The 18,862-nt window shown below is 41.4% G+C and overlaps 1 protein-coding gene across 3 annotated transcripts in view; it reads left to right on the forward strand.

The window, feature by feature from the left end:
• The window catches only part of ralgps2 (Ral GEF with PH domain and SH3 binding motif 2), a 190,205-nt gene that overhangs the window by 67,925 nt on the left and 103,418 nt on the right, over positions 1-18,862 (forward strand). For all 3 annotated transcript variants that reach the window (XM_063002139.1, XM_063002138.1, XM_063002137.1), the window contains one exon: positions 12,702-12,785. In XM_063002139.1, coding sequence (XP_062858209.1) covers positions 12,702-12,785 — 84 coding nt within the window. The remainder of the gene's footprint in view (positions 1-12,701; positions 12,786-18,862) is intronic.

Raw genomic sequence — 18,862 nt, forward strand, 5'->3', positions numbered from 1 at the left:
AAAAGAAACCAGGTCAAAGCACCAACTCCATCTTACCATTGGTAAATGCCTTTATGAAGCATCCGTTTATAGATTTAGCTTTGCACTGGGCTTGTCAGTGCACACTGGTGCATTTAAGCTTTATTGCTGTAAGGATTGAGCAGCTGTTTTGGGCGACAAAAAAGCTTGGTTCACCTTAGACAGTCAAAAATGGGGCGGCACGGTGGCTAAGTGGGTAGCACGGTCGCCTCAGAGCATGATGGTCCTGGGTTCGATCCCCAGGTGGGGCGGTCCGGGTCCTTTCTGTGTGGATGTTCTCACCGTGTCCGCGTGGGTTACCTTTGAGAGCTCCGGTTTCCTCACGCAGTCCAAAAACATGCAAGTGAGGTGAATTGGAGATATAAAATTGTCCATGACTGTGTTTAACATTTAAACCAGTAAACTGATGAATCTTGAGTAATGAGTAACTACCTGTCCTGTCATGAATGTAAACAAAGTGTAAAACATGATGTTGAAATCCTAATAAACAAACAATCAAAAATGATTTTAGAATGCACACTAGTCTGATCATTTTAAATAAGCAGCATACTCTACTCTATTGAGTCTCAAGAAATCCAAAAGCAACCTGGATTACAACCTAGTAATAATTATTCAGTGCGTGTGTAGTAGAATTAGTATAAAAAAGTATACTTTTAAAGTTAAAAATAAATATTTCAATAGGCAAGTCTTCAAAAGTTCAAATCTTATTATAGAGTAGTTGAGTTAGAAGAAATTAATACCCTAAGAAAGAATTTCCCAACCTTTTTTGCACCACGGATTGGTTTCATATAAGATATAATTTCACAGACAAGCGGAAAAGGGAGGATTTAATAATATTGCTCACAAACAATGTACAATTATCTTTTTCCTGCAACGAGACACTGCTTCCACCTAGGGGTGGCAATAAGACAATAACACCCACAATAGAAGCAGTAAAAGCTGCTTTTCTAGCGATCTCTAATTATTCATTCTTTCTGTGCAGCCCAGTAATAAAAGACCCACGGACCCGCCCGGTGGTTGGGGACCACGGCAATCAAACTGCAAAATGTTCCTGGCGTTATTGAATTATTTATTCAAATAGGAAACAAACACAGCATTTTGGATGAGGCAAATTCTATTTCCTTCTTAAGGAAATTGTGACATCATCTGTCCATGAGGATGCTGACGTGTAATCAGGTTATACAATCATGGCCAAAAAATCATGGTCAAATCTGATATCATTCCACACACAAGCTCAGAAATGGTCTGGACCAAATTACTCTCAGCCTAAACTTACAGCTTGATGATTTTTACACTACTAGAAGATTATAGCCAATTGTATGTATGTTTTTGTAAAAAAAAAATAGTTTACTGATTAGCTACGTGGGTTCTTTTTTTTACTTATTTAAACTTTAAAATTTCACTTACATTATTTAACCGTGGTTCTCTGCTCTTCTATCAGCTGAGCCACAATAGTGACCAAATGCCAGGACTAAGAGCCACACTAGCCATGCTTTAATGCATAAAGTCTTTAGCACAGAAGGATGGGCTGCAATTCCTGTTCCATTAGGAAACTCCTACAACTTTAGAACACCTCATTTTACAGTTTGTTTCCTTCTTTCGGCTGCTTCTATATTTAGAGGTTGCCACAGTGAAACTGGTCCGCATATCAGGCTTGGCACAGTTTTTATGCCAGATCTAGGCATGGGATCTGCATTGAGAGAGCACCGACAAGTGCACCTTCCAAAGCCCAGGCTGTTTCAGCTGTGTCAATCATGTCCGTGTAGATGTCCGATGATAGGCACTGCTCAGGTTTGATCCCTAGATTTTAGCCAGTGTATTTTACTGCTGCACCACCTTTTGCCCCAACTTTACACTTCTTCATTTGAGTAATTAAAATAAATTTTCATGTATACATGTTTTATCTTTCGTCTTTAGTCAAATGGCAAATTAATTGCCATGGGTGCCATTGGTGTCCTACTACTAATGTGCCACTTATCTAAATGTTGGAGAGAGCACTATCACATACACCGATGAGGTATAACGTTAAAACCTCTTCATTGTTTCTACACTCACTGTTCATTTTATCAGCTCTTACCATATAGAAGCACTTTGTAGTTCTACAATTACTGACTGTAGTACATCTGTTTCTCTGCATGCTTTGTTAGCCCCTTTCATGCTGTTGTTCAATGGTCAGGACTGTCCCAGGACCACTACAGAGCAGGTATTATTTTGGTGGTGGATCATTCTCAGCACTGCAGTGACACTGACATGGTGGTGGTGTGTTAGTGTGTGTTGTGCTGGTATGAGTGGATAAGACACAGCAGCACTGATGGAGTTTTTAAACACCTCACTGTCACTGCTGGACTGAGAATAGTCCACCAACCAAAAACATCCAGCCAACAGCGCCCCGTGGGCAGCGTCCTGTGACCACTGATGAAGGTCTAGAAGATGACCAACTCAAACAGCAGCAATAGATGAGCGATCGTCTCTGACTTTACATCTACAAGGTGGACCAACTAGGTAGGAGTGTCTAATAGAGTGGACAGTGAGTGGACACGGTATTTAAACTGTAGCAGCATTGCTGTGTCTTATTCAATCAAAGCAGGCTAAAAAGGTATGTAGAGAAATAGATGGACTACAGTCAGTAATTGTAGAACTACAAAGTGCGCTTCTATATGATAAGTGAAGGAGATAAAATGGACAGTGAGTGTAGAAACAAGGAGGTGGTTTTAATGTTATGGCTGATCAGTGTTAATTTCATTTCTTTGCCTTTGACCTTGAAGTGGCTTGTATCATTCTAGTAATGAGACAATAAATGTAATCAGCTTATGAAGGTAATCATGCTCCTACTAAAAATGATCTGATGATTTAAGTAACTCCTTTAGAGTTTTCCCATTATAAGATTGCTTAAAGTCATGTAATTCTGATTAGACTGAGCAATTATCTTTTTTTTTGCTAGATGTAAAGGCTTTCTATACATCTATAACTACCCACTATCCTCTTCTATCCTTTTTAAGCTGCATAAACATGTTTAACATTATTTTTCCTTCTTGCCCATCTGTATTTCTCTCCACAGTGCTTCCTCCACGCTTTTTCCCCCCTACCTGTCTTTCTAATGATTGGTTGCTTTGTGTGGATTAGTGGTTGGTTTCCAGTTTTCCAGGCATGGATATAAGCTGCCTGCAGGGACGAAGAACTGTCAGGGCTTTGTAAGCATGTGGATGAGGAGCAGAGGGAGAGCCAGTGTCTGAAACTTTAAATCACGATCTCGTACTGCAAGCAGCTACAACTCATTTTTCTGTAGCCAGTACCGAACACGAACCCCCCACTGCTCTAGCGATGAGCCTTGTCCCAGTCTGGCCTGCTCTTCTCATTTCATCTCCCTGCTTCAGTCTGGAAATGTAATCTCATTTCTGTACGAATGGTTGAAAACCAGCAGATTTCTGTGGTGGTCTGTGATGCGGAGGGTTTTGTTTGAGAGAATGCAAAGAAGCTACTTGCTGATGCTACTAAGGATCCATTACATTAGTTTTATTTTGCTCTCAATTATATTTAAAGGTTTTGTGGTCATATTTCCTGGAAAGTTAACCCACAAGGAACATAGAATTTTCCCAGAACACCAATACATATTTATTTGAGGATTGAAATGTAGAGTTCCCCAGTTATTCACTAAAACGATGTGTATGACAGGGCTGGGCTACTTCTAATACAATACCAAATGTTTGCTTTTGATATAATTCCAGAAAAATATCACAATAAAGTAGAATAGGATATTTGTACATATTTGTACCAGCTTATAACTGAATCTTCTTGTGAATTTTCTTGTTCTTCAAAATATTAAAACGTGTAGGCTACTATTAATGTGTAGTTTTTCAATTTAGTCAGCGTTAAACATAAGCTAAAGGGAGAGCAACCAAAATTTGGAGTATTCAAAATGCTGGCATATATGTGAAAGCAGCAGTGCATCAGTGACTATGTGCTCAACCGTAAACATTTTTTGCTGATGGCATTAAAAAGTTGGTACGACGGTGGAAAAAAATGCATCAGAAGGTGAGTGTGTATATATGTATATATGTATACCATATAGAAGCTTTTTGTAGTTCTACAATTACTGACTGTAGTCCATCTGTTTCTCTACACATTTTGTTAGCCCCCTTTCATGCTGTTCTTTAATGGTCAGGACCCCCGCAGGACCACTACAGAGCAGGTATTATTTAGGTGGTGGATCATTCTCAGCACTGCTGTGATAATGACATGGTGGTGGTGTGTTAGTGTGTGTTGTGCTGGTATGAGTGGATAAGACACAGCAGTGCTGATGGAGTTTTTAAACACCTCACTGTCACTGCTGGACTGAGAATAGTCCACCAACCATAAATATATCCAGCCAACAGCGTCCCATGGGCAGCGTCCTGTGACCACTGATTAAAGGTCTAAAGATGACCAACTCAAACAGCAGCAATAGATGAGCGATCGTCTCTGACTTTACATCTACAAGGTCGACCAACTAGGTAGGAGTGTCTAACAGAGTGGACAGTGAGCTGTGTCTGATCCACTCATACCGGCACAACACACACTAACACACCACCACCATGTCATTGTAACTGCAGTGCTGAGAATCATCCACCACCCAAATAATACCTGCTCTGTAGTGGTCCTGTGGGGGTCCTGACCATTGAAGAACAGGGTGAAAGCAGGCTAAAAAGGTATGTAGAGAAATAGATGGACTACAGTCAGTAATTGTAGAACTACAAAGTGCGCTTCTATATGATAAGTGAAGGAGATAAAATGGACAGTGAGTGTAGAAACAAGGAGGTGGTCATAATGTTATGGCTGATCAGTGTGTGTATACATATATCTGTAATGTAGGCTTGTGGAGTAACACAGATTTTGCATTTCAAAGTGGCAAAATGAGTTTTTAGAAAGTGCTGGTATTTGGTTTATCGTATACTGGATTTGTTACTCGGCTCTGTGTTTCTTTTGCTTTGGGCTTTATTGGTTTTGTTTTAGTGCATTATTACACTGCACGGTTACTAAACAAACAGCTTAGAATTTGATTTAGGAAGTCTGTAGGAGACATGTGCACAGCCAGCTGCAGTTCAGATTTATCACACTCAAATCCAGCAGGAATTCAGTCCTGCACAGCCATGCATTTTTGTCTGTTTTCACACATTGTAACTTGAAATGATTTCTGCTTGATAGACTGAAGTGTTTGTTGAAGAGTGACTAAGTTCTTTTCGTCAGACTAGTTTTTATTCTCTTATTACTTTGTATGGAAAACTAGGTCTGGTACCTGATTATAAAGAAATATTTCATTTATATGGATAAAACAAAGTTAGAGGTTATGAAGATTATAACTCTTACAAGTAACAAGTACATAACAATCCTCCATAAATTCACTTTGTGAGCTTATTCCAAAACTTTTTGTACTACTTGTTTTAGTACTTTACTGTTGAGCACACTGTTTATAGTTTCCCATCTGACTGCTTTTTAAACCTAAAGTCAAATTACCATTAATGTGTGGAAATAGGTTTAAACATACACAGGTAATTTATAGAATGTTTTAATGTATGCAGTAAACATATGTTCTGTTTTATATAAAAAAATGCATCAGGGTGTTAACAAAGAATGAAACATTTCCCAAAGCAGACTTTATATGATAGTAATTCCACCAAGGCTTATTTAAGTCATGTTCCTGTGCATAGGTAATTATCACATGTTTCTTCTAATGGGAATGTTCAGAATCAGATTGTATTCTACCATGTGCAAAAAGCATTAGGAGTGTAGGGCGGCACATTGGCTAAGTGGGTAGCACTGTCACCTCACAGCAAGAAGGTCCTGGGTTCGATCCCCAGGTGGGGCGGTCCGGGTTCTTTCTGTGTGAAGTTTGCATGTTCTCCCCGTGTCTGGGTGGGTTTCCTCCTGGAGCTCCGGTTTCCTCCCACAGTCCAAAGACATGCTAGTGAGGTGAAATGGAGATACTAAATTGTCCATGACTGTGTCATGGAAAATAAAACTTGAACTGATGAATCTTGTGTAACGAGTAACTACCTGTCCTGTCATGAATGTAACCAAAGTGTAAAACATGATGTTAAAATCCTAATAAATAAGTACGAATATTCTTTCTGTGCGGCCCGGTAATAAATTGAACACTACAGATTCATTTATGATCTGTTGATGATGTGTTTGTATTTATAAATGCACTGATAATGAATCTGGTGTTTGACAGCAACTTTATAATGAATTGTGGTTATCTTACAGAACCACTATTAGCTTAAGTAAGTGTGATGACTGTGTCAGGCCTTGCTATTACGTTATGTGGTGTTTCACTCTCGTCGGCCAGGGTGTCCGCTTGACTGACTGCTCTGCACGTGTGCCGATGAAAGTGCAGTACGTAAGTTCTGTACAAGCTCTGCTAGTTAGGTCTCAATTCATGCATTTTTGGAAAATCTTAGCCTTTCATCATAAATGATTTTGTTTGGCCTCGAGCGTGGCACTGGGGACACACGGTAAGCCACGAGCTCAGTCAGAACCGTGTGTGGGTGTGTGTGGCCCCGGCACTTCACATCTGTGTTTGTGTGCATGTTGCTACGCTGCAGTCTAGGCTGGCAGGATTCTGATTCCCCGTATCGTGAGTGTGTGGGAGTGTGTGTGTTTTAGCGTGCCGCTGGGACTATCTGGTGGTTGGTGTCATTATCAGTATGCAGCTGTGTGTGTTAAATTCTCTGTAGGGGAACACATCAACCTGTCTTACTATCAACAACTGCAGGACATCTGAACATATAAAGTGGTGGGAAAAAATAATAGCCCCCTGTTTGATTTCCTCTACTTTTGCAAATTTGTCCAAATGAATAAGTTCAGAGAATTTTTCGATGTTTTTCTAGACTCCTTTGAGACCTCCTGATGGATTGAGTTGTTGCTGAGCGCTCGAAGAAATCTTAGCAGGCCAACCATTCTTCCAAGTTTCCCCTATTACAGCTTTTTGGCTTTACTGAGCCTTAGACATAATGCTGTAACGCTTTTTTCCTTCCTTCTTACTTTGGCTGCTCATGTATTTAGGGGTCACCACAGCAGACCATTCTGGTACACATGCCTGATTTGAAACAGTTCTACTCTGGATGACCTTCCGGACACAACCCTCCATATTACCCTGACTGGTTGATAGCACTGCTAAGATTTACCTATGGATCACAGCGTAGTGGGTTAGCGTTTTTACTGCTGTTCCACCCAAGCTTGTTATAACCTCTTTTTAAGACTGATTTTATCTACTTCAGTTCTTTTGGAATTTTAACATAAAACTTTGATGGTAATATTAAAGATGAGTACGATTTATATTTTACGAGAAGACTAAAATAAAACTTATGTATTTAGCTAAATAGTCTTTTTTTAAAAACATGAAACGTTTTTTTCATGATGATGGTGATAAAGTACTCTTTTACCCCTTTTCCACCGACGCAGCACGGAGCCTGTTCCGGTTCCCGAACTTGACTTTGAACCGGTTCCGCGTGTTTCCAACAGAAAAAAGAGGTTCCAGACAGCGAACTAGCGGGCCAATCTGGCACCACAGAATACTTGGTTTTTCAGCCCGAACCGTGACGTAACCTGTGGGCGTGTCATGTTGTACAGCATAGCGACAGCAACAGTGGTGTCAGCTGGTGTCTCGTATGGAGCTTAATGCTGCATTTTTATCTTTTAAACTTCACCTGATTACATTTTGAGCCAGTTTGCCGCTGATATTTTCAAAGCGCCTTTAAAAAGGTGAACTGTGTGATATAACGCTTCTCACGTAATGAACTAAATAAAACAACAACTGAGACAAACACGTCACGTCTTCTTATCACCGATAGTTAGATCGCTGCTTTTTACATAAAAACAAACATCTGTAACAGCAGCACAAATGCTCGCACATAATCCACACACTCCGCCATGATGTTATTACTTCTCTTAACTCTTAGTATGTAACGCCCACCGATGATGACGCTGCTTGGTTCTAAAAAACCTGGTGAAAATGCACGTCGGTTCTCTACAGAACACCAAGGTTCAGAGAAACCTGAACAGACCCGGTTCAAGAACCGTGTTTTTTTTGGTGGAAAAGGGGTATTTGTTGGGTTGTAGTCATGCTCAAGTGGTGCTTAAACTAGACTGAGCTATTTTTTCATGACAGAAAAACAGCTTCTGTGCAGTTTGCAAAGTTATTTTGACACCTTGACAGGCAGACTGGGACGTCCTGAACTATACGTGTGTTGCCTTGTTGCTGAGTGGTTCCTAGTCCAGGGTGAATTCCTGTCTTGTGCCTAATGATTTGTGAAGCACACATGCAAGCTCACCTCAGGGCTCTAGAGTGCGACCAATTTGGTCGCACATGCGACCTAATTTCTCAATGGTGCGACTAAAAAATTGAGAAATTGAAAAATTGAAAAATTGAGGTCGCACCGGTACGACCAGCCGTTCAAGGGGAAAAAAGTCTCCGCTACTCTGAAAGTCTCCCTGTGGTACAACAGACACACATCAGGCCCAAATCATGGTCTAAACCAATCAGAGACAGTGAAGGGCGGGACAGTATTGTAGCGGCGATATGTGAGCGACATTCAGCTCAGCCAATCAGAATGCAGCACCAGGTTTATACATGTGCGTTTCGACATTCAGTTGGTTTAGTTTTGTATATGAGACTCGCCGGACAGTCCCAGCATTAAAGTTCGGTTTCTGGAGCTAGACAGTGAAGTCTACCTTGTCGTGTGCTTTTATTCCCACACCTCCATCACCACACAGCAAGAGACCTGTAACATCCCGGACAGTGGTGAGCCGACCCTCTAGTAGCAATAGGCTAATGCTAGCGGTAAAGTGCGGCGATAGCGAAAGTAAAAACACCACAATATTTTCGTTAAGTAAAATATAAAAATAACTAAAAGACAGTGAAATATTAGAATAAGTGTACCGCAGTAAGTGCACCGCAAGTGATTTTGGGAATCTGTGTAAAAGATCCAGTAAAGCCGATAATATAATGCACTGTATTTAAGATTACACTCTAGAGCCCCATACACACACACACACACACACACAAATATATATATATATACATATAATTTTAAATATACACACACATATAAATAGATAGACACACATACATACACGCATTTACTCTATTATTATTGTTATAATTTTTATAATAGTGTACTATAATTAGACTATAATACTATAATTAACTGTAAAGAGCATGGGAAGACCATGGCCGGCAATAGTGTATTTGACACTGGTTCTAATACATTTCGAATTGAAAGGCTGAAAAGCACAATGCATCTATAAAACACATTACGTGCCCCAATAAATGCACTGCCCAAGTGTCCCCTCTCTCCACTGCCTTTCAGCGGCAGGCAGCAGCAAACAGATCATCAGATCATCAGACGAGGCCATGTTGACCATATTGTTAGTTAATCATTTACAAGTCAATATTGCCTATATGGACAGCGAAAAAAAAGTGAACCTGTAAAACTGCGGTGTTAAATGCGATGCGGTCGAAAATTAGGGTGCACCTAACTTTTGTGCTGGTGCACCTAAGAAAAAAAGTTAGGCGCACCAGTGCAACCAGTGCAAAAAGTTAGTCTAGAGCCCTGTCACCTCTGTCTCAAAAGAAACATAATGAAGGTTTTGAAGTGGCCATAACATTAAAACCACCTCCTTGTTTCTACACTCACTTACCATATAGGAGCACTTTGTAGTTATACAATTACTGACTGTAGTCCATCTGTTTCTCTGCATGCTTAGTTACCCCCTTTTACATGCTGTTCTTCAATGGTCAGGACTCTCCCCGGACCACCACAGAGCAGGTATTACTTGGGTGGTGGGTCATTCACAGCACAGCAGTGACAATGACATGGTGGTGGTGTGTTAGTGTGTGTTGTGCTGGTATGAGTGGATCAGACACAGCAGCGCTGCTGGAGTTTTTAAACACCTCACTGTCACTGCTGAACAAGAATAGTCCACCAATCAAAAATATCCAGCCAACAGCGCCCCGTGGACAGCATCCTGTGACCACTGATGAAGGTCTAGAAGATGACCAACTCAAACAGCAGCAATAGATGAGCGATCGTCTCTGACTTTACATCTACAAGGTGGACCAACTAGGTAGGACTGTCTAATAGAGTGGACAGTGAGTGGACACGGTATTTAAAAACTCCAGCAGCGCTGCTGTGTCTGATCCACTCAAACCAGCACAACACACACTAGCACACCACCACCATGTCAGTGTCACTGCAGTGCTGAGAATGATCCACCACCTAAATAATACCTGCTCTGTGGTAGTCATTCAAGAACAGGGTGAAAGGGGGCTAACAAAGCATGTAGATAAACAGATGGACTACAGTCAGTAATTGTAGAACTACAAAGTGCTTCTATATGGTAAGTGGAGCTGATAAAATGGACAGTGAGTGTAGAAACAAGGCTGATCAGTGTATATTCCATTGAGACACTTAAAAGAGCAGTTCCTGATTGAAAACACTCGGCTGTAGCAGAATAAAACAATTCTGGATAGAAGAGTGGACCAACATTCTTCTGAAGTGATGTAAGACTCAAAACCAGATCTGGCAATGACTTTTTCACATGGGTAATATAGGTCTGCATCTTGTGTTCATTTGTGTTGTCCTTATCTTCTACTAAATAATGTGACTGGCAAAAATAGACGAAATTAGGTGAGGGGCACATACTTTTTCACATCACTGTAGTTTTTGCTGACCTTTTATGCCTTGTGGACTTTGAATTGGGATTAAATGATTATACACAGATACTGTTTACTATTTGTGTAGTTAAATGAGATACGATTTCAGTGGATACAGAAAAAAACTGGTACCTCAGTGCCAAGTACATACTTTTAACATCCCAGCTTAGTATTAGCATCTGCTGATGATAAAGACTAATATACAGCGATCAAGCATAACATTATGACCACCTTCCTAATATTGTGTTAGTCCCCCTTTTGCTGCCCCATATGCAACAAACTGCGATGCACTGTGTATTCTGACACCTTTCTATCAGAACCAGCATTAACTTCTTCTGCAATTTGAGCTACAGTAGCTCGTCTATTGGATCGGACCACACGGGCCAGCCTTCGCTCCCCATGTGCATCAATGAGATTTGGCAATATAGTCTATTAGGCAGCAAGTAAACATTTTATCCTTAAAGCTGACGTGTTAGAAGCAGGAAAAATGGGCGAGCGTAAGGATTTGAGCAAGTTTGACAAGGGCCAAATTGTGATGGCTAGACGACTGGGTCAGAGCATCTCCAAAACTGCAGTGGTGTAAAGCACGCCGCCACTGGCAATCCGATGGACGAGTCTGGGTTTGGCGGTTGCCAGGAGAACGGTACTTCTGTGACTGCATTGTGCCAAGTGTAAAGTTTGGTGGAGGGGGGATTATGGTGTGGGGTCGTTTTTCAGGAGTTGGGCTCGGCGCCTTAGTTCCAGTGAAAGGAACTATTAATGCTTCAGCATACCAAGAGATTTTGGACAATTTCATGCTCCCACCTTTGTGGGAACAGTTTGGGGATGGCCCCTTTCTGTTCCAACATGACTGCACACCAGTGCACAAAGCAAGGTCCATAAAGACATGGATGAGTGAGTTTGGTGTGGAAGAACTTGACTGGCCTCAACCCGATAGAACACCTTTGGGATGAATTAGAGTGGAGACTGTGAGCCAGGCCTTCTCGTCCAACATCAGTGTCTGACCTCACAAATACGCTACTGGAAGAATGGTCAAAAATTCCCATAAACACACTCCTAAACCTTGTGGAAAGCCTTCCCAGAAAAGTTGAAGCTGTTATAGCTGCAAAGGGTGAGCCGACATCATATTAAACCCTATGGATTAAGAATAGGATGTCACTCAGGTTCACATGCGTGTAGTGTATATCCCACCCACTAACAAGTGCCGTGATAAAGAGATAATCAGTGTTATTCACTTTACCGGTCAGTGGTCATAACGTTATGCCTGGTCAGTGTAAGTTATGTAATGTAAATAATAGAAGTCGGATTAGCACATTAATACGCCTAAAGCCAGGGTTAAAACCCTTGAAACTATTTAAACATGCACTGCCGATTACATAATGGTTTGTCTAATGAACTTGTGGAAATTAAGCCCGGTTCTTAGAATGCTTTTCTGCTTCGCCGACACAGGCACCGGCCGCCACCATGAAGGTGGAAAGGTTTATGTTTGTGTAGTTGTATATTCGTAATTATACAATGTCAGTTTTAGTATAACAGCCTCACATGAACTTTGTGCAGACGTTGTTATTAGTGCTTTATGGCTGCTGTGTTTGTGGGGCTGACCCGTGTTTGACAAACTCACATGGACAGAAGTCCTGAAGCTGCATTCAAAACAGCGGCAACCGGGGTGACTACTTGTGCCAAGCCGGGTTTAAACAGCTTTTTGTTTTTTCATTCGTTGACCACATTTTGTTCCATTTATAAACTGCTCTTGTGTTCCCACATCATTTGTTTAATTCCTTGCATGTTTGGTTGACTTTCTGTATTAAAAGTCTTGATTAAAGCAGTAAAGACTTTCTTCTTGTTCAGGTCTTTTTTTCTCTCTCTGTAATCTTTGCTTACATCGCTTTAAAGGAAAAATGTTTTATTAAACAACAGAAAAGCAAACTGCTGGCGGCTGTGGAATGCTGTGAAATGTGCTTTCATTTAATTGTAACGTATTGCTTTTTCGTAGGAACTCTCAAGTTGTGGCTGGAACAAGAAAGAGAAGCACAGAGAAGCCCCTAACGCTGTGGCCTTCACACGAAGATTCAATCAGGTAACACACACACACACACACTGTGATCGGAAAAATGACGTCATGCCTTTTTTTGGTTCTGTTTTCTAAACCTGGCATTTTTCATGCTGACACTACAACGGGTGCATGAACATGTTTCAATTGGGCCAGCAGGTTAAGACATTGGCTTCCACTCTGCTGCTTTTCTGTGTACGTATGTTTATTTCAGTCGATAAAACATGGTTTGAGTTAGTTTGAAGGTTGAACGCACATAGGCCCCTGTATGCAACATTTGTCAAACTACAATTACTGTACAATTACTTTTGATGGGCGGCACGGTGGCTAAGTGGGCAGCACTGTCACCTCACAGCAAGAAGGTCCTGGGTACGATCCCCAGGTGGGGCGGTCCGGGTCCTTTCTGTGTGGAGTTTGCATGTTCTCCCCGTGTCTGCGTGGGTTTCCTCCGGGTGCTCCGGTTTTCTCCCACAGTCCAAAGACATGCAAGTGAGGTACATTGGAGATACAAAATTGTCCATGACTGTTCAATATAACCTTGTGAACTGATGAATCATGTGTAACGAGTAATTACCGTTTCTGTCAGGAATGTAACCAAAGAGTGTAAAACATGACTTTAAAATCCTACTAAAACAAACAAACGGCCGATCAGGTGGCACAGAGGTAAAAACACATGCTGGAACCAGAGCTGGGTTCTCGAATACATCGTATCGAATCCCAGCTCTGCCTGCAGGCTAGGCTGAGCGGCCACATGAACAACGATTGGCCTGTTGTTCAGACATGGGTGGGATTAAGCCGGATAGGGTCTCTCTCTCTCATAACTAATGCAATTACGACCTCTGCTGGCTGATTGATGGCGCCTGAACAGAGATGAGAAAAGAATGCTCTCAGGGTGGGTCTCTCTGAACACAACGCTGAGCTGCACTGCCCTCGTCAAAGTGTAGGTGATGAGATGCATACGACATGGCCCACGTGTCGGAGGGGCCGTGGGTTAGCTTCGTTCTCCTCAATCAGAGCAGGGATCGGCATTGGTGGAGAGAAAGCAAAGAAAATGCATAAATAAAATAAAATAAAAACACATTATTTTTGACAGAATGTGTTAAATACAACAGAGAAAGAGAGAGACAAAGAATGACTGACTCAATAAGCATTATCTTCACCAGAAACAAAGCAAACATGATGATAAACTTTCTTACAAATGCAAAGTTAAGGACTTGTTTATAAACCCAATAAGTCACTGAACTAATACAAATTTTTTATACGAAAAACCGGTCCTGTCTTGAAAATAACTCACCAGAGTAAACAAGGCATTACAAAAACCAAACAAACAAAAAATTGAAAGCATATAAGGAGGACTCGACAAACAAAGCCAGTAGCTCTAAATAATGCACATCTTCATTCTCAGTAGCAACTAGGGCTGGGCGATATGGATCAAAAATTATATCTCGATATATTTTAGCTGAATGGCGATATACAATATATATCTCGATATTTTTTTATCCCATAAGGTAATAACAACAAGACACTTCTGAGACAAAGCTACATGTTCCAAATACTAAATACCAAAAATTTTTACAGGCACTTTTATTAATGTTTATGCTGGGGAAGCTTCACACAGGAACTATTATAACTATTGTTGTTTTCTAACGTCTCGCCTGTTGTGTAATGTGAATTACAAATATATTGTCTGGCCCTTTAAGAATGTTAAGTGCACTATAGGGCGCAGGGAGCGAGTGTGTAGGGAAGGTATCAGAATTTATCTGATCACGACCACGTACAACATCCAGTACAGAAATCACTCCCCATAATGTTTGTTTTTTACAGATAGAGCAAATACATGCACATCATATACACACACGTCAGAACAACAGGAGACGCACCGTTACGTTATTATTACTTTCTCAACACGTGCTTGATTTACACTGTTTATATATGAAATAAATACGTGAATGTCAGCGTGTGCATGCGCTTGTGTTTGTTTATTTCCATTTTCCAATATTGGTTTTTAAAACGAATAACGACTCGTTTTCTTGTTTTTCAACTTTGGGATTTGAAGTGAAAAACGAATGACCAAAGGTACACGGAGCTGGAACCTTTTGTCTGGACTTGTTTTCGGCATTCTCTACAGAATACATTATTCCGCTGCTCATCTGAAACTTCTCCACCACTGAATCCGGACCATCTCCAAAAAACTGAGCCATTATTATTCTTTTTACTAAGCAGCTCCTCCACCGTCTCCATGCTATCATGGGAGTTTTACTTACAGAAATGTGTTCTGAGGGCAGAAGGGCTTGGCGGTGGAGAGGGGTGAGTTGTGTTCAGTGAGGGAGAGAGGCGGGGCAGGTGAACATGTGCAGAGACTAACTGGGAGAAGAGAAAGACGAACTGTCGGATCTAATTGGAACACAACATCTATATCGATATATGCGATATTGTCTTATCTTATATCGCGTATGAAAATATATCGATATTTTATAAAACCTCGATATATCGCCCAGCCCTAGTAGCAACATTAATGTTTCATTGAAAGCTTTTTTGGCGGATATGAAAAGAATTTGGTATGATTGTCTTAGATTATTTTGGTATGTTACCCATGCCTACAAGACGTACAATGCCCTGAGCATTCGGTTCGAAACTTAGCTCTGCCATCCGGCAGGCTGGACGCCTCCACGAACAGTGATCAGCTCTTGTTCAAGATTCCTCATAACTTACGATTACAATTACGACCTCTGCTGACTGATCGATGGCACCTGCACAGAGTCGAGGGATAATGCCTTGATCAGGGTTCGTCTTTCCGTACACAAAGCTGATCCACATATGAACTCGCCTCATACATGTGAAAAGATGCAGTCGGCTACCGCACACGTGTTGGAGGGGACGTGTGTTAGTCAGAGTGGAGGTCAGCATCACTAGAGAGGAAGTGTAATGCAATCGGGTAACTGAATACGTTGAGATTGGGAGGAAAACTGGTGGTGAAAAAAAGAGAAGCATTCACTTTATCTGCTGGCACTCAAACATTTGTCTACAGGAGCTAATTGGCCCAGCTTTTTAAGTGGGTTCTGTCTAACCAACGATCATGTCACGCTAGCATCAGTTTACTAGTCCACATGCTGTTCTAATTTGAGTTGCTTTAAACAGGGAGAATCAGTTTCTATCCGCCATGTCTTTGCTTTGCTTCAGACTGCGTCATATAGAAAGTTTGTTGGCAGCGCTTCGAAGAGGCCAACAGTAAATGCAGTCAAAGTTCAATCATATTGAACTTTAAGCCCAGCGGCAAACTGTAAAAACCAGCCATCAAAGCGGTAATTGATGCTCAAAGTAGCACAGTAGCTAAACTCCACAGTAAACAATGACACAGTCAGTGGAAAAGCGGTTCTGCCCCGTATCATGATTGCAGTCTTACATGGTCCACTATAATAAGTAGAGATGTACCGATTGTGGTTTTTGACGCCGATTTCGATCTCCGATTTCTTTTCAGATTGATCGGCCGATAGCCGATGCCGATCGGGGGGGTTTCAACCCGTGGGGCGCGAGTGCCTGACCAGGGGGTGTGGCGGCATTGCGAGATTTTTTTACTTCTAAAACTAAAGCAATTCATTTTTCACCCATGGGAGACATATCTCATTAGTCTAACTGACCACGCACACACACACACACGCAGGTTAGATGTTATACAGTTCAGTCTGAGAAAACCTTAAAAATAGGACGAACAGTGAAGATAAACCGGTGACAGAAGCATTGACGTGTGTGTGCCTTTAAGAGAGACGCTCTGTTCACAGTATTGATATAAGTGATTCATGAGTCGATTCATTTTATGCGAAGCGTAAGTTTCTCTTCTCGGTTATCTCTCCGTGTTTACTGTTATTAATTAATGTCGTGGTTTTAAATAAACACCAACTACTACAGAACATTTTGTGTGACTCTCTTACATTAAAAAGCTCAATTAAAAAGCCCAATTAAACTGCTATTACCACAGATCTGTAACCGAGTCCGTCTGTGGAGCTAAACGTTTTCTGTCAGTCAGAGCAGATGATCCTGAACTATGTATGATGCACAACGTTAACGATGTTATTTTAGGTCATGAAGAGCTTTCACCATGGTTTCTGTACGATGGTTGATGAATGGTGATGTGATGGTTGGTGCTTTGTAGCTCAAAGTCTGGATCAATCCACTGAGCTGTTAACTTAACATGATCTTTATATATCACACGATCGGATCGGCTACATTTGGGAAATATCGCCGATCGCCGATAGCATATTTTGATTAAAAATCGGCCGATACCGATTTATAGCCGATCGATCGTTCCATCTCTAATAATAAGTATGAGTGTGTGTGTGTGAATGTGAGGCCTGGTGCTAAATTGCCAGTACAGTGATATTGTAGCTTATTTGACAGCTTGTGTATAGTAAGGCTTTTCTCCAGCTCACAGACAGAGTGTCTCTGTACAGGAGCATGAAAGAACACTTAGTTCAGCTCACACACTGAAGGAAATGAGGGTTTGTTGGTGTGTGTGTATGTGCATACGCGTGTGCTAAATGATCAGGATGCATTCATTATTCTCCAACAACTGCCTGTGCTCAAAGCAGCTCTCACGCTTCAGTTTCAGCTTTAAGAGGAATGTTCTAAAGAGGGGAATGTTCTGTTTTTATGCAAGTTAGTGGCTTTTATTAGTTCCTGGTCTATTGCCTCATCGTTGCAGTTCTGTGTTTTTGCTGTTGCGCAACGTTTCACTAGGAAAACTTCACTTGTTCATAAATTTCCCTCTAAAAACTCTAACTGTTGCTGCAGAGTCCTTGTTTCATATTGCCTGCAGTTCAGTCTTTCAAAGAGGGGTCTTTCATTGTCGGCTTACATCATAAAATTTGTCAATTTATTTATACAAAAATCCGGCCCCTGTTCGTTTTCAAGAAAATGGCCTGTGATCCTATCGTACCAAGTAGACGTCTTTTCCAGGGACTTGACCAGTGTCCTCTCAATGGCCAGCAAATAGCTGTCAATCAAAACGGGATTCAGCCTTTCGACTGATCCTCCAATCATCTTGCAGAAGCTCCGTGTCCAGACCCGCCCACAGCTCCATTCACCCCCAGAGACGCTCAGCGTCCGGGGGCGGGACAAAATCGCAGCATTTATCCAATGACCGGCGAGTTTCGAAGTAATAAAAAAAAAACGTTCCATGCAGTCCTGTTGAAGTGAATAGACGCTCAGCTTCTACGGGCAAATGCATTGACGTTACGGGAATGTATGAGAAGTTAACAAAATCGAGTCAGTCGATTTGTGATAAGTAGCTGATTCTGAACGAACTCGTCTTCGAGATGAACGTGTTCTAACGCATTTGTAGTCAATGAAATGTTAACACAACTGTACATATTTGACCATTTAATTTTTGACATTTTAGGGAAAGCTGAGCTTCCCTTGCAGTCTTAGAGAAATCGCCACTGCTGCAGTTGTCCCTCAGTAGCCCCTCACCTCTCTTAAAACACTCGTTCTGAAGCGTGCTCGTACACTCTTACAGTCTGAACATCACTCGCACCCCCTTTAGATTGTCCAGTGACAGATGTTAGAAATTAGGCACATCTGGCTATCTTTTTCCAGAGGATATTTGCATAAGGTCTGTTGGCTGTATTTTGAGACGTTGCTTTCTTCCATCCCTCTTTTTCTGGTGTTTTCTTGTCTTCCAAGAAATGGGTCGTGTCAGCAGTGTGTCGTAACAGCCAGTGCTAGATTATGTGGGAATTAACTAAACAGGGATTGAGAGTGAGAACAAGCAGTTGCAAGCATGTGACAGCCAGCGTGGGCTTCTCAGATTCTATAGCTTGCATCTGTGATCGTGTGAGAAATGTGAGCGTGTCTCCTCTTTCCCTTTAGCAATTCTGAGGAATGTTTTTGCAGATGGTGAGTGAAGTAATCCATTACCAGATTCATGATAGATGTATGCAGGGAGCTCTGCAGTAAAACGATCTTATTGTTGTACAAAAGAACACTGGATGCAGTTAGAGGAAGGATAAATGATATAGGATGTTAAGTTATGGTGGAGAGGGATATGATGATAATGAATGTAGCAGATGGGGGGAAGTTTCGGGGAGACACAGGAAAGCCCAATATGA

The sequence above is a fragment of the Trichomycterus rosablanca genome, chromosome 9 (genome assembly GCF_030014385.1).
Source record: "Trichomycterus rosablanca isolate fTriRos1 chromosome 9, fTriRos1.hap1, whole genome shotgun sequence".
Lineage (NCBI taxonomy): Eukaryota > Metazoa > Chordata > Actinopteri > Siluriformes > Trichomycteridae > Trichomycterus > Trichomycterus rosablanca.